This window comes from Benincasa hispida, chromosome 7 (genome assembly GCF_009727055.1).
Source record: "Benincasa hispida cultivar B227 chromosome 7, ASM972705v1, whole genome shotgun sequence".
Classification (NCBI taxonomy): domain Eukaryota; kingdom Viridiplantae; phylum Streptophyta; class Magnoliopsida; order Cucurbitales; family Cucurbitaceae; genus Benincasa; species Benincasa hispida.
The window spans coordinates 27,961,104-27,974,474 of record NC_052355.1 but is presented as its reverse complement, the minus strand read 5'-3'; the positions used below and the strand labels follow the sequence as shown (position 1 = coordinate 27,974,474).

Genomic DNA, 13,371 nt, shown 5'->3' with positions numbered 1-13,371 from the left:
CATAAACTCGTCTAATCTCATATAACCCATAGATCAATAAATTGGAGTTCATAAGTCCCCAAATAACTTCAAATTTACAACTCCAAAATTAAAAAAATCTTACCAAACTTCACCGGGAAAGAACTTACATGCACAAAAAGAATAGTAATGGTATGCACATGAATCTCAATGGAATGAAAGAACTTTCTTTAATATATTATCTTTTCAACGTATGAACACAAACCACAAAGTCTCTATATCACATCTCTCTTTAAAGAAATAACTTTTGTAATGAAAGACAAAAGTAGAGCAAAAAAATGCACTTTTTTATATGAGAAAAATGTAGGAAGAGAGAAATTATTCAATAAAATTGCTATAATATATTGTTAAAATGTTCATATAATTAAATTTACCATAACCCATTATCGATTTAACATGGAATCAAAGTAGAAGATTCTATGCTCATACTCCTATAATGTCATTTCCTCTCAAATTAATATTAAATTTTCACTGATTGAGGCTTCTATGAGTCTTCAAGCTATATAGGAACCATAATCTATCGGCTTAAGTTTTTAAATCAATTAGTGATTTAACATATAATTATCCATAATAATAGTTGGATGTAAATTAAAAAATTGGGGATTTTCAAAAATAGAAAAATAAGAAAAATTATTCACATAAAATTTCAAAGTTTAATCTTCTTTGGTAGAAACTCATAGAGGTTGATAGACGTCTATCAATATCTGCCAATGATAGAAACTAATAAAAGTCTATTATTGATACTATGTGATAGACATTGATAAAAGTCTATCAATATTTTTTTTATTAGTGATAGACGTTGATAGAAGTTTGTGAGTGTTTTTTTGTTATTTTTGTAAATAGTTTGGAATTTTTTTTATTGGTGAAAATTTCTCTTAAAAAATTGACATGTTTGTAATAATAAAAAAAAATATATATATATATATATAAACTTCTGCGAACTATATTGTGATGACTTGATGGAATAATTGGGGTGAGAAAAGGAATAATTTGGGGAGAGAGAAGAAGAAAGAGAGTAGGAAGGGCACTACCTCCAATATGATGACCACCATACAGCCACCAACTCCACTAAAAATCATACTTCAAAGTGACAAAAGAAGCTACTAGAATTATATTGTAACACACATAACCTTTGCATGCTTATAAATAAGGGGCTCCTAAAGCCCACCAATTCCACGCATCAAAAACCAACCCTTTTCTTTCAATGCATTACAACAAGTTTACGTAAAGCATCCCAATTACCACTTCCCTTTCTTCATATTCTCAAATAAAAACAAAAACAAAAACAACCTGTGGCTACGTCCAAGCTTTGATTTTCTCTCCACATTGTTATTTATAATCATCAATGGCCACCACCAGGGCGGTTGGTTTGGTGCTCTTTGTTTTGTTAATGGTGGACTTCACTCTTGCTGCTAGGTTCTTCAGAGGCTATGGAGGTGGTGGAGGAGGTGGTAGTGGTGGCGGTGGAGGTGGCGGAGAAGGTTCGGGGCCTTGGTCGGGTTCGGGATATGGTTCGGGGTATGGCTCGGGTTATGGTTCGGGATATGGCGATGATGGCTACTCTAGATATGGAGATGAAGGCTATGGACCATATGGTGGTGGTGGAGGTGGAGGTGGAGGAGGAGGTGGAGGCGGCGGCGGTGGTGGTGGCGCAAATGGAGCCGGGTATGGGCGTGGGTTTGGATCGGGAAGTGGGTCAGGGTACGGGCTGTCTCTTATACACATCTAGATGTGTATAAGAGACAGGGTGGAGGGTCTGGGTACGGTTCTGGATATGGGTCGGGATATGGAGGAGGTGGGGATGAAGAATCACCATGAATATAATTCGATGATACCTACAAATGAATTTATCTTTGAAAGCAATTGAAATAAAGTGTAATGGCAACTTCTACTCAGAAGCATGATATTAAAATTTGGGGTGTTGTTTCCAATTATTACCAAATCTTCATTCTTCTATATGAATAAAGTGCTCGACCTTTTCTTCATCAAAATACAATTTAACAAAGGAAAATACTTACATGCATCTCAAGCATCTTCTATTTTTTTCATCCTACTAAGTTGTTTAATTATAATATTTCAAAAAATTTCTTTTATTTTTTTATTTTTAATTATTTGTTAGTATAAGTGATGAGAGGAAAAACATATAGATAAATACATCTTAAAATACACCAAGAATTATCCTTTAATGAATTATAATCTGTGATTTTTTTACCTTCTATGAATGGCAATGTTCACGTTCACACGTTCGGACATGAAACCATATATGTTGAGGTTTTCATTTCACTAGTCTTAAAACTAAAAACCGACACTCCCTTTCAACATGTCAAAAACTCACATTTTCTCAACAAGGCTGTTTAATCTGATTGAAATTAAACAATATATTAAAAAAAAAAAAAAAATTAGAAACGATGCCTTAAGCTATCCACCCGTAAATGATAATAAGAATTTTATCTACATAACTATTAATTAAATGAATATGGTATTGAGAAAAAAATTTGATGGATGGGGTGAAATTCATATATACAACCACACACAAGCAATTAATTTTTTAAAAAATTGGGAGGAAAATTAGAAGCTCCCCCCGTTAATAAAAAACGACTCCTAAAGTTGGGCTCAAATTCATGAGGCCCAAAATCAGGCCCAGAAGCCCACTTGGAAGGTATATGCATATATGATTATTGTTAACACAGCACATACAAGAACCAAAATCCTCAGAAAACCCCAAAGTAAAGAAAAAAAACAACTCAAGACTAAAGAATTCACCAATAAATCAAAATAAGGACATCCTAAAAAGCTACAATCTGTTTTGAAGAGAAGGCATGTTCAAACAATTTAATAAAGATAAAAACTCAAACATAAATATAAAAACAAATTCAAGGCTACAATTGTATAAACAAATTTGAAACTGCTAATCTTTCTATTTGGCTCAATCAAATGATGGCATATCTTCTCGACGCTTCATGAAATCTGAATTCTATTTCTCCGCTCCATTGCCATCAACATACTCTCTCCCCTCAATAGTAAAAATGAAAATCTCCCGGCCTTGCTTCTACTACAAACATTCAGATCTTTCGCCATTCTATCACTGTGCTAGAACCTGCATCGATTCGATAAGAAAAGTATGCTACATTGCGTAAGAGAATTGTAATGAACGAAAATTTTTCGAAAGAAAGCATCGTTAAATGGATTTTAAAGGCTAACCCTCTCTGAAGCATATGCTACTTTCTGTAGAATCATTGATTCAGCGGCACGGATTGCCCTTTGTGACCCTGTAATTGTTACTTTCCTGCAAAGTATGGACAAAGAAAGTATGCATAGAGTAAAACTTTCAAAATTACAAATTCAATGTTTGAACTTGAATTTTTACAATTTTCAAATTTATAAAAAAACTTATTAGACACAAAACTAAAAGTTCAAAGACTTATTTTACATTTTCTAAAGTTCAAAGATTAAGGGGGCCAGCTAAAAAGTCGTAGGGTTAAGATTAATGTTGGAGTTAGTAAAGTAACTTTGTATGTGGGGACTTAGAGTTATAAGAGTTTCTCGATAGTCGTGAAAAGTAGATTAAGAAGTAAGATGGAGTTACTTAGCGCAGATGTGAAAAGTAGAAGTAGAAATAGAGAGGAAGATGGAGTTCTTTGGTAATGTGAAATATATTAAAAAAAAAAAAAAAAAAAAACCAAAGATGGAATTACTCTATAAATGTGCAAGTTCAATAGTGTTTACTATTGAAGTTGTTTCCACTAACTTAATAAGTTGGTTGTCCAAACAGCCCATAAACTTATAATTTAACCCGGAAAAAATACCACAAGGATGTTAACCTAAAAAGGGGGTCCAGTTAAACAAAGATAAGACCTAATGGATAATTAATACAAAATTTTACATACGAGACCCAAGGACAGGCGTGATATTTGACAAGGGACCAAAACTCCTCTGCGGGTCTTTTCAACCCTTCTAAAAAATATCATGTTATTTCTTTCCCCCATTAACTATGCAACCATTACCATGAAGAACTAGCAGACCCACAGTATTAAAGTGAGGAAATATACCAAAAGAAATTCTGTACCTGTCAGTGGTTCCGGACATGAAATCTCCCCTATCAGATATCTTAATTCTGGCTCCACTTGCCTGTAATAAGAAAAGCTTTTGAATGTAAAGAAGTAATATAACTTATGGAGTTTACATTTGTGGACCTGGATGTTATCAACCACATGCACGGAACGAAAACAGGAAGTGTTGGAGGTGGAGGTGTTGAAACCTGACTAATTTCCAGTATGTTTCTTCCACCACGACCAACAACTAATCCGATGTGGCCGTCTGAAACGCCAATAGTCAAGGAGTTATTCCGTTCCTCCTGGACAATTTCAGAAGATCTTATGTCAGCAATATCATATAGTCACAGAGGAGGATAAAAATATCCAATATATATATGCAATTGCATAAAGTCCCAATTTTATGCAGTTTGTTAACATTTTTTTTCAGCAGTTAGGAGGAGGGCGGGAGAAAAATAGTTGTTAAAAGAGAAAACCAGTATCTAGATTCTTTGAAGTCCTCAGAGAGGGGTTGAAATTCTTAAATGCATGAAATTCATTAAATAATAGAAGCATCACGTTGTTGGGATTTCAGTTGTTTTACCGTCAATATCAACCATATTAGTTAATATTACGCATGGCATGGCAATGTTGTTCAGACAATATTTGTTAATTATTTCTCTTTTTTTTTTTTTTTTTTTGTGTGTGTGTGTGTGTGTGGATAAAAACACCAAACCAGTTATTTCCAGAGATCACTCATTTTGACAGCAGTAGTAGTGATAGCAAAGCTACAGTTGATGGACAAACCTTGTTGTTTTGAAACCTCCCTCCAGTTCCTCCGTTGGATCCATAGTTCATAGCATTGTATGAGGCTGTAGCAAAAGCAAGTAAAAGATTAAATAAGGAAAATAACAAAAACAGAAAGAATTTACAAGTGGGAAAACTATTCATTCATCTTTTCCTTTCTTTTCTTAAGTACAAATATTTTCCTTCAGTTCGACTTGGACCTCTCTCTCTCTCTCTCTCTCTCTCTTTGAGACAAGAGGACTTGGACCTCTCAACAATTGCCTTAAATCTTAGGACAACACAATACTCTGTAATCAGCTCCCTTCGTAGTTCATAAGCTGATACACCAACTTCAGCAATTGAATCAGAAGTGCGGCTTGTTTGGGTGTACAGTGCTTCCATTTCCTCCTAGGAATTCTTTAGATAATTTTTGTAACTATGAGCTCTCTGTAACAAGTAAACCCCCAACCCCACCCCAAAAAATAAAATGTATAACAATAATACATATTGACCCGCCATCATTTCATAATAGAAACCAGACTTTACCATTGGCTCTAGTCTGGTATACGTGGTAGGTTAGAAACTTGAAAGGTTTGCTGCACTTCAAATTCGTGAATGAATCCAAAAGGTCATGAACTACTATCCCAGCTCTTTTTTGACCCAAATCTATGAACACTGAAGTTCCTCAAAACTCAAAAGTATAAGCCTAAAATGAACTCCTTGAGTTGTATTTAACTTCAGAATTCCATATTTATACTACATCAAACTTTTACAATTTGACATTCCAATAATTATATTTCCAGTTGGAGAAAAAAAGATAATGAACGAGATTGGAAATAAATGATGGAATGCAAAAAAAAAAGAAAAAGAAAAAAAAGAGTAGCATTTAGCAGTATCTATCGGACATTTCTTATTACTTGACCACTCATAACAAGGACAAGTTGGTTTTCTTTACTGAAAAGGCCGAACAATACATTTCTTCTAACATACCATATGCTGTGATTTAAACCTATAAATACACTACTTGTTGATTTGCATAAAACATAAATTACTCACGTCATAAACCAAGATAAGGCAACAGCATCGCATATAGCAGATGAAAGAAAGTGCCCCAAATAAGATGAACATTTTGTGAACCACGAAATGCAAGTCACCATTTAATAGATTTTGTTGGGAATAATATGATACCACAATGAAATAGAAAACCTTAACAAAGACCTACTCGGATATGAAAATGGATAATTCATTGACTGGGTGTAATGTGGGTCTTCAGAAAGCTTTGAGACAATTAAGTCAGTAGCTCGCATCTGTTCTTCTATGGTTCCAGACAGCGTCACCAGCCTATCAGTGGATCCCATATAGTTATTATCCTGGGGGGATATCTTAATGCCAGCTTGAGAATCTTCAATGAATGACCTGGATAATCGTAGAAGTATGTAAGCATCCAAAAAATAGGGGGGAAAAAGCACTTTTATGGTATTTTTGAGGTTGGCAACCATAAATAACAGGATACAAGTTTTCAATAGGACTGATCTTCAATCGATTTGATGAAAAGTTACCTCAAGATATATCCTAACAATGTACCTCCATTGGGAGTTCGCAAGGAATTGACCGTACTTACGTTAATTACAAAGGAGGCATAGATACAAAACAAATCAAGGAACACCAAAGATCATTGGAATTTGACCAAACCAGTAACAGCTGACAAGTTCTGTTTTTTATCAAAAATAATAATAATAGCTGACAAGTTTTAAAAATAAAGATTGCAAAAGAAATATATGAGATGAAAAATGTCATCAAAGACTAATAACCACCACATGAAGTAAGGAGAATTTTGTCTTCTGGGAGTATGATGATCAGATATTTCAAAAGGCTCAAAACTTCAGCAACAGCAAAAGTTGGCCTGTCACTCCAAATATCAAATGATATTTTGTTCACACAAAAATCATAAACTTCCCTCATAAAAATTATGAAATTTGGAATTCAAATACATGATTGTGCACAAATGAAAAATGATAAAGAAGAAGCCACTGGGCAAGACAAAGATGCAAACATTTTTCTTTATATCCATGAACGATGAACGTTTGGGCTAGCATGCACATAACTTGACCATTCTCACATGATAACCATCTGATCCACCAACATTTAGTTGCAAAGGTAACTCGTCAGATATTGAAATAATTAAATCCTTGGAATATAGCCACCATGGCTTGAACTCATTCCTTCCAAGTCTTTTATTATTTACCTGGATTTTTTTAGTTTACCACTTGGCCAACTCATGGTAGTTAAAGATGAAAACAATCATTAAGAAATTACCAAACATTTGGCAAAAATTTCAAACTGAATAGGAAGACAATTGAATGATTGTTTGATGCTCTCAAAAGGTAAAGGATAGGTCACCTTCTAGCCAAAGAAAGAAGGTGACAGAGTAATAAACCATTATATGTGTAAATTTCAGATTCCCCTTGTTATGGTAACTCTCCCCATTACTTTTCTTCTTTTCGCTCTTCTTTTTCTCATTTATATACTGGTCAATTATCCGATGCGACAAATTTTCTTCATAAAATTCTGGAACTTTCATTTTCCTGAATTAAGTAAAGTGGAATCATTTTATGCATATCCCGTATGTGTAGGAGATGGATACTCATCGAATCAATGGGTGAAAGGAAAGAAATAGACAAGACCATTTCATTACCATCTTAGAGGAAATAGTTATTTTCACCCTTTAAACTTCTATTCCATCCTCAAATCTCGAATCTCAACAAGCGGAGATCATCTATTTCTGAGTATTCTCTCTCCCCATATATATCTTTTAACTTCACTAGCATAACACTTACTCTGATATAAAAATTTACTCTTTAACCATGATCTGAAAATCTAAGGTAATCCATTTTATTATCCAAATCAAAAGTTACTTGCAGTATTTCTGAAATCGTTATACAACAGTGTTACAGCACCATTACTTGCTTCCTGTGAGGAAATATCAACATCTAACATGCACCATTTATGAGTTGATAAAAATGAACACATTATGCAGTCACTTTGTTGTCTTTGGTCAATAGAGGTTTAAATACTCAAGATTGGGTTCAAAGAAATTGTAAAAGTCAGGCTCAGTTTTCCTCAGCCCTAGGTCTAAATACTTCGATCATCTGTTTCTCCACTCCTCCTTTGTTGTCACTGGGTGGAATTCCCTTATGAACATCTTTGGTGTGGATGGCCGTTTGCCAAAGACGATTGATGGTTGGCTCCTCGAATTTTTCTCAAGGTCAAAGTTATTCAAAAAGGTAAATATTGGCTGGAAAGAAACTAGAGAACCTTCAAAGATACGTCCTCCGTTTTCAGGTCTTTCTGTAGAAGTGTATAGCTTCCCACTTTTTGGTGGAGTTTTCCTTTTAATAATATTTTTTGAAAATTACAATCCTTCTGCAATCTTTAAACAGTTGGAAAGCTTTCTTTAGTTTCTTTTGGGAGGAGGTCCACTCTACCTCCCGCCCCTGGGATATATTCTCCCCTCTTTTTCTCTTAATATGACTTCATTTCTTAAAAAAGAAAAACAAGAACAAAATAGTGACCTTACTTGAATAGAATCTGGTCTATATAAGATTATACAACCTTGTCTAGAAGGTTTAAAAATTATGCGGATTCCAAATAGAAAATAGCACGATTCTATCAGGTGGTACTTTCTTCCTGGACATGAATGTGAAAGCAATGGCTTATGATGAGAATGTGTACCTCGTTTTCAGTAAAAGCTGTAAATAAGAACAAGCATAGTAGGATCTAAATCTGAATTCTACAAAGTTTCTTATATAGACAAGACATAGTGTTAAAAGGAAAAACTCCTAGATAAACAAGCCACGGTTCTTTAACAATCTTCACAAGGAAAGTGAACCTTTAATACAAATATAGAAAGAAAATACTTTCCAGGTGTCTTGAGAAAAATGTTCACTTAGCTATTATTTATTTTCTGCTTTATAATACATATATCTACACACATACATGTAAAACCTTAAAATCAAAAGGTAAACTTTACTCCATAAACTTTCGAGATTATGTCTAATAGGTCCTTAGAATTTAAAAAGTTGTTTAATAAGCCCCAAAATTTCAATTTTGTGTTTAATTGGTCCTTAAACTTTCAATTTTGTGTCTAATAGGATCCTGAACTTCCATTTTGTGCCCAAAGGGCAAAGCACCTATTTGACATTCTTTAAAATTCGCAAACCTAAAGGCACAAAATTGAAAATCTATGGACTTGTTAAACTCATAATTAAAAGTTTATGGAACAGTTAGATACTTTTTAAATCTTGGGAACCTATTACTATAAACAATCCTAAAAGTTCAACTAAACTTGTAATTTAACCAAATTAAAAATGATAATAAATTGTGTAAGTTAATAAATTATAAAGCAATTAGTAGCCAATAAAATGGTAATAGAAGAAATATCGGCATCATACTTTATAGTGGATCCTCCTTTGCCAATTATAGCTCCACATGAACTATGGGGAACAATTAGTCTCACTTTTGTTCTTGGTTCAACATCATCTCCTTCTTCAGCATGAAGCTACCAGTAAACAAAATTTTAATCAATCACAAATAATAGAACAGTTAATTCTAGGGTGAACTTGAACTGCATAGAGATTACCTCACTCAACAACTTAGCAAGAACGAGTTCCATGGCCTTCAATATTTCATTAATTGATCCAGATACCATAATGATCCTATCAGTGGTTCCAGGAAAAAATTCATGATTCCTTGACAATTGGATTCGTGCACCAGACTGTGACTGGAAATCATTAATTGTTGAACCACCTTTCCCAATTACAGAACCAGCCGCAGCATTCGATACAAGAAACCTTATGTATGTAGCCTTTTCCATATTATCTGACAATAGCAATTCTGATGAGTAAGACAATATCCACAGGCAGAAACGGAAACATTTAACCACAAAATTGTTCAGGCACAATGTACTATCAATTGGAAAAGTATATAGATTATAGAGATCTTATTCAAAACGTAATCAAGAAGGTTGAAAATGTGACAGAACGAAAGTCTTTGATATAAATCATAGTCATATATCATAAAGAAACCTACACATTACCAGTGTAAATTGTAATAAAGAACGTCACTTATAAATCCCTTTACTGCGTTTTTGCCAAAAGACAAAATGATAAACATCAATGTTGAAAAAGAATTGATGAAAGGTTTTATCTTCATTCCAATCCCTATTAGAAGAAATTGACGCACATATACTCATTGGAGCAATTTCAAGAATTAAAATGAAAAATACACGAAAAAAAAAAAAGGTTTGTTACGACCAAATAGCATTCAACATTCAGCTGCCTTCTTGAAATTATAGAAGAACCAATGGTCGAAAGAGAGTTAGAATGCTCTGCTTGAACAAACTTGAGACTACTCATTTTTCTACTCGCTGTCCAATCACCAAAGATACCGAACTTTTGACAATTACGACACACATCAGGAGACGCAGTGCGGTACTTGGCAACAGACGGGTGAGTCGGTGGCAGTGGCACTTCAATAAAATGACAACTGCTTCCCAAACCATTCGGTCAACTGTGATAAATCTCCATAGACAAATCCTTCCCCCACACCAAAAACAAAAATACCCTTCCTGAAGCCACGCTCTCATTTTCTAAGCTTTCCAGACGAAGAAACAGGAGTCCAGGCCATTGGAGGACGAAATTGCACGATTTCTCATTCCCTCCGCCGTCACAAATAAATCAAACAAAACGCCTAAAGCTAGGGTTTAAATTCAAAACAAAAGGAGAAAAATAAGAAGGTAAAACAAACAAAAACAAAAACAAAAAAAGAAACACGCAATTGCATCATTCCTCAAACAAACCGATCTGAAACAAAAACACTCACATACATGAACAACACCAAGCATACAAAAAAAAAAAAAATCATACAAAACAGTGAGAGTAGGGATTAAATTGTTGAAAATGAGAGTAAAAAATCGATTGAAATCAGATCAGATACCCGAGTTTGGAGATTTTGGCGGCGGTGGAGATCGCTTCGCAGGAGCCTCCGGAGACGAGACGTATGAAGACTCGGTGGACTCCATTATCCTTCTTCACGACGACGACGGAGACGACGACGGCGGCGGCGGCGGCGGCTAGAGAGAGTTGCAAAGCAGTTGAGAAATGGGGAATTGGGTGTGGCAGAGCGCTCGCAAAAACTCGACTCGTTCAGCACCAAAGCCAAAATGGAAGCTCGAGTTGAAGATGCAGTTATATTTTTATTATTATTATTATTATTTTCTTTTGGGTATTTATTTATTTATCGAAGGATCGTCTCAAAAAAAAAAAGCAATTTGTATTTTTCTTTTTTATTATTATGTAATTATTTTTGAAAAAATAATAAGAAAAAAAATTATATATTGGGGCATTTGGGGCTGGACTTTAGAAGAGAATTGTGAGCTGTGGGAGTAGAGAAAGTCAGCCCCAACTACCAACCCTCTATCCCCAACCCTTATCTATTAGAATGTGATTCTTTAGCCGCGAAAACCGCTCCTCAAGTTTTATATACTTAATATATTATATATATTGTTACCATTAGGGTAAACTACGAGATCCACTTTTCTAAATTAGGGTTACTTCCAATTTTTAACTTTTAACTTTAATCCTCCTTATATTCTATGTTTAAAATATTAACGACCAAAAGATAGGTGGTTCAAATCTCACTATTCTTTTGTGTAAAAAAATATAGACTAAATTATAATAAATATTCTTGAACTTTCAAAAATACCCCTATACCTTTACAAGTTACAAAAAATTACCCCTCAACTTTCATAAATATTTCAAAACTACCCTTGGAATATAAATTTTATAGAATTTCAAATAGAAATTGGGACTTGGAACCGTGTGAGGATAACCTAAAACGATGTGGTGATTCAAATTTTCATTCTACGTCACCTATTATTGCACTATTTTACATCTCAATTTTCGTCCAAATTCTAAATAATTTATACTCTAAGGATAGTTTTAGAACGTTTATGAAAGTTCAAGGGTAATATTGCAACTTTTGAAAGTATTGAGGTATTATTTTGTAATCAAAAGTGAAAGTTTAAGGGTATCTATTATAATTTAACCAAATACATACATACAAACATACATATACATACAAACATACATATACATATATATATATATATATATTATTCTATCTATATTCATAAAATTTAAGATATCGATGTTGAAATCAAATATTTCAATCCTTAGATTAGGTTAGTTTTATTTTTTGGTTGGATTGGGTTAATTTTTTTTCTATTATTCTCGGTTTGGGTTGAGTTGTATCTCAAGTTGAATAAATTTTTTCAAAGTTGACCTAAACCAAACCAAATTACATATATATTAATAAAAATATATAAATTTATTTTAAGATTGACGAATTTGTGGACCTTTAATGTTTTTAGTTTTTGTTTAAAGTTTGTAATAAATATCACGAATATTCGTATTTGACATTTGAGTTTTATGATATTTTAGTTATTAGACAAGTGTCGTACATAAATTTAATTATTTTAAATTCATAAGAATAGAAATAATAATCTGAGAACACAACCTGACCCAAATTTGGAGATCCTGTTTGAGTTTTCAGGTTGTCAAAAAAATCTCACAATTCAACTAAATTTAACCCAACTCATATACACCCTAAACTAGTGAATTTTGTTCATTTTATTGAGCTATCCATGCTAACTTTTGTATTTTTTGTACATCATGTGATTGAGTCACAACCTACTTTATTGCTTTGTAGTTTGTTGATTTGAGCATAATACTATAATTCATGTAGATTAAGCGAAATTTAGGATGTATTTGGTTTAATTTTCAAATGTTTAATTAAAAATAATTGTTGCAAAATAAAATTCGAAACACTTTTAAAAATGTATTTTAAACCGTTTTTATCAAAATAATTTAAATAAAAATAATTTTCTCTCAAAAGATATTTATTTTCTAGCCAATTCAAACAAACCTGTACTAAGTTATTTTACTTAAAAACTCTTTAACTAAGAAACATTCAAGTTCATAATTGAGTAACATTTAGTTATAGTTTATTTTAGTACGTCCAACTAACTAAGACTAATAAATGAATGTAATGGTTGCTTACGCTAAATTTATAACAAAGATTATTGGTCTTTGGCTAATATCAAACAGTATTTAATCATGAATAATAAATGGTTCAATTGGACAATGGATTAAAAGTTTTATTTTTATTTATTTCTAGACGAATACAAATTTAATAATATTTTCTTATTGAATAAATACTAGATCCAAAATCAAGAAAATAATAAATAAATAATACTTTTTTTTTTGTTAGTTTTTGAATGTTATAGTATGTTTGGATGTTTGAAGTGCTTAACAAGTCTTCATAAGAAAAAAGAAAGTGTTTTTAAGCCCTTGAAAACCATGCAGAACTCCTCCTTGGTCTCCATTGTTCAATTTTTCATGATAGTTTCAGCAAGATGTTAAATTGTTAATGTCCTACATGCTATTCTAAATATTCAATGTAAATATATACGTAGCAA

The 13,371-nt window shown here is 33.0% G+C and overlaps 2 protein-coding genes across 2 annotated transcripts; one reads left to right on the top strand and one right to left on the bottom strand.

Annotated features, from left to right (window-relative positions):
• The first annotated feature begins 1,363 nt into the window (after positions 1-1,363).
• LOC120081044 (glycine-rich cell wall structural protein 2-like) lies at positions 1,364-1,747 on the top strand. The gene has a single exon (XM_039035722.1). The coding sequence runs from the start codon at positions 1,364-1,366 to the stop codon at positions 1,745-1,747; it is 384 nt and encodes a 127-aa protein (XP_038891650.1).
• Positions 1,748-2,670: 923 nt separating this feature from the next.
• LOC120082100 (protein BTR1) lies at positions 2,671-11,089 on the bottom strand. The gene is made up of 9 exons (XM_039037327.1): positions 10,830-11,089; positions 9,475-9,713; positions 9,287-9,393; positions 6,058-6,251; positions 4,857-4,921; positions 4,277-4,372; positions 4,085-4,146; positions 3,220-3,304; positions 2,671-3,115 (listed from the first exon to the last, which is right to left on the bottom strand). Exons 1-9 carry the CDS (start codon positions 10,912-10,914, stop codon positions 3,101-3,103), a joined length of 948 nt encoding a protein of 315 aa, XP_038893255.1. The 5' UTR covers positions 10,915-11,089; the 3' UTR covers positions 2,671-3,100.
• Positions 11,090-13,371: the final 2,282 nt, after the last annotated feature.

Excerpts from the sequence above, each read along its gene's own strand:
- LOC120082100 (XM_039037327.1), bottom strand. The coding sequence starts at position 10,914 with ATGGAGTCCACCGAGTCTTCATACGTCTCGTCTCCGGAGGCTCCTGCG. Across the intron at positions 4,147-4,276 it reads ACATACTGGAAATTAGTCAG|GCAAGTGGAGCCAGAATTAA; the intron begins GTTTCAACACCT and ends TTCTTATTACAG. Across the intron at positions 3,305-4,084 it reads ATGTCCGGAACCACTGACAG|GAAAGTAACAATTACAGGGT; the intron begins GTACAGAATTTC and ends CATACTTTGCAG.
- LOC120081044 (XM_039035722.1), top strand. The coding sequence starts at position 1,364 with ATGGCCACCACCAGGGCGGTTGGTTTGGTGCTCTTTGTTTTGTTAATG.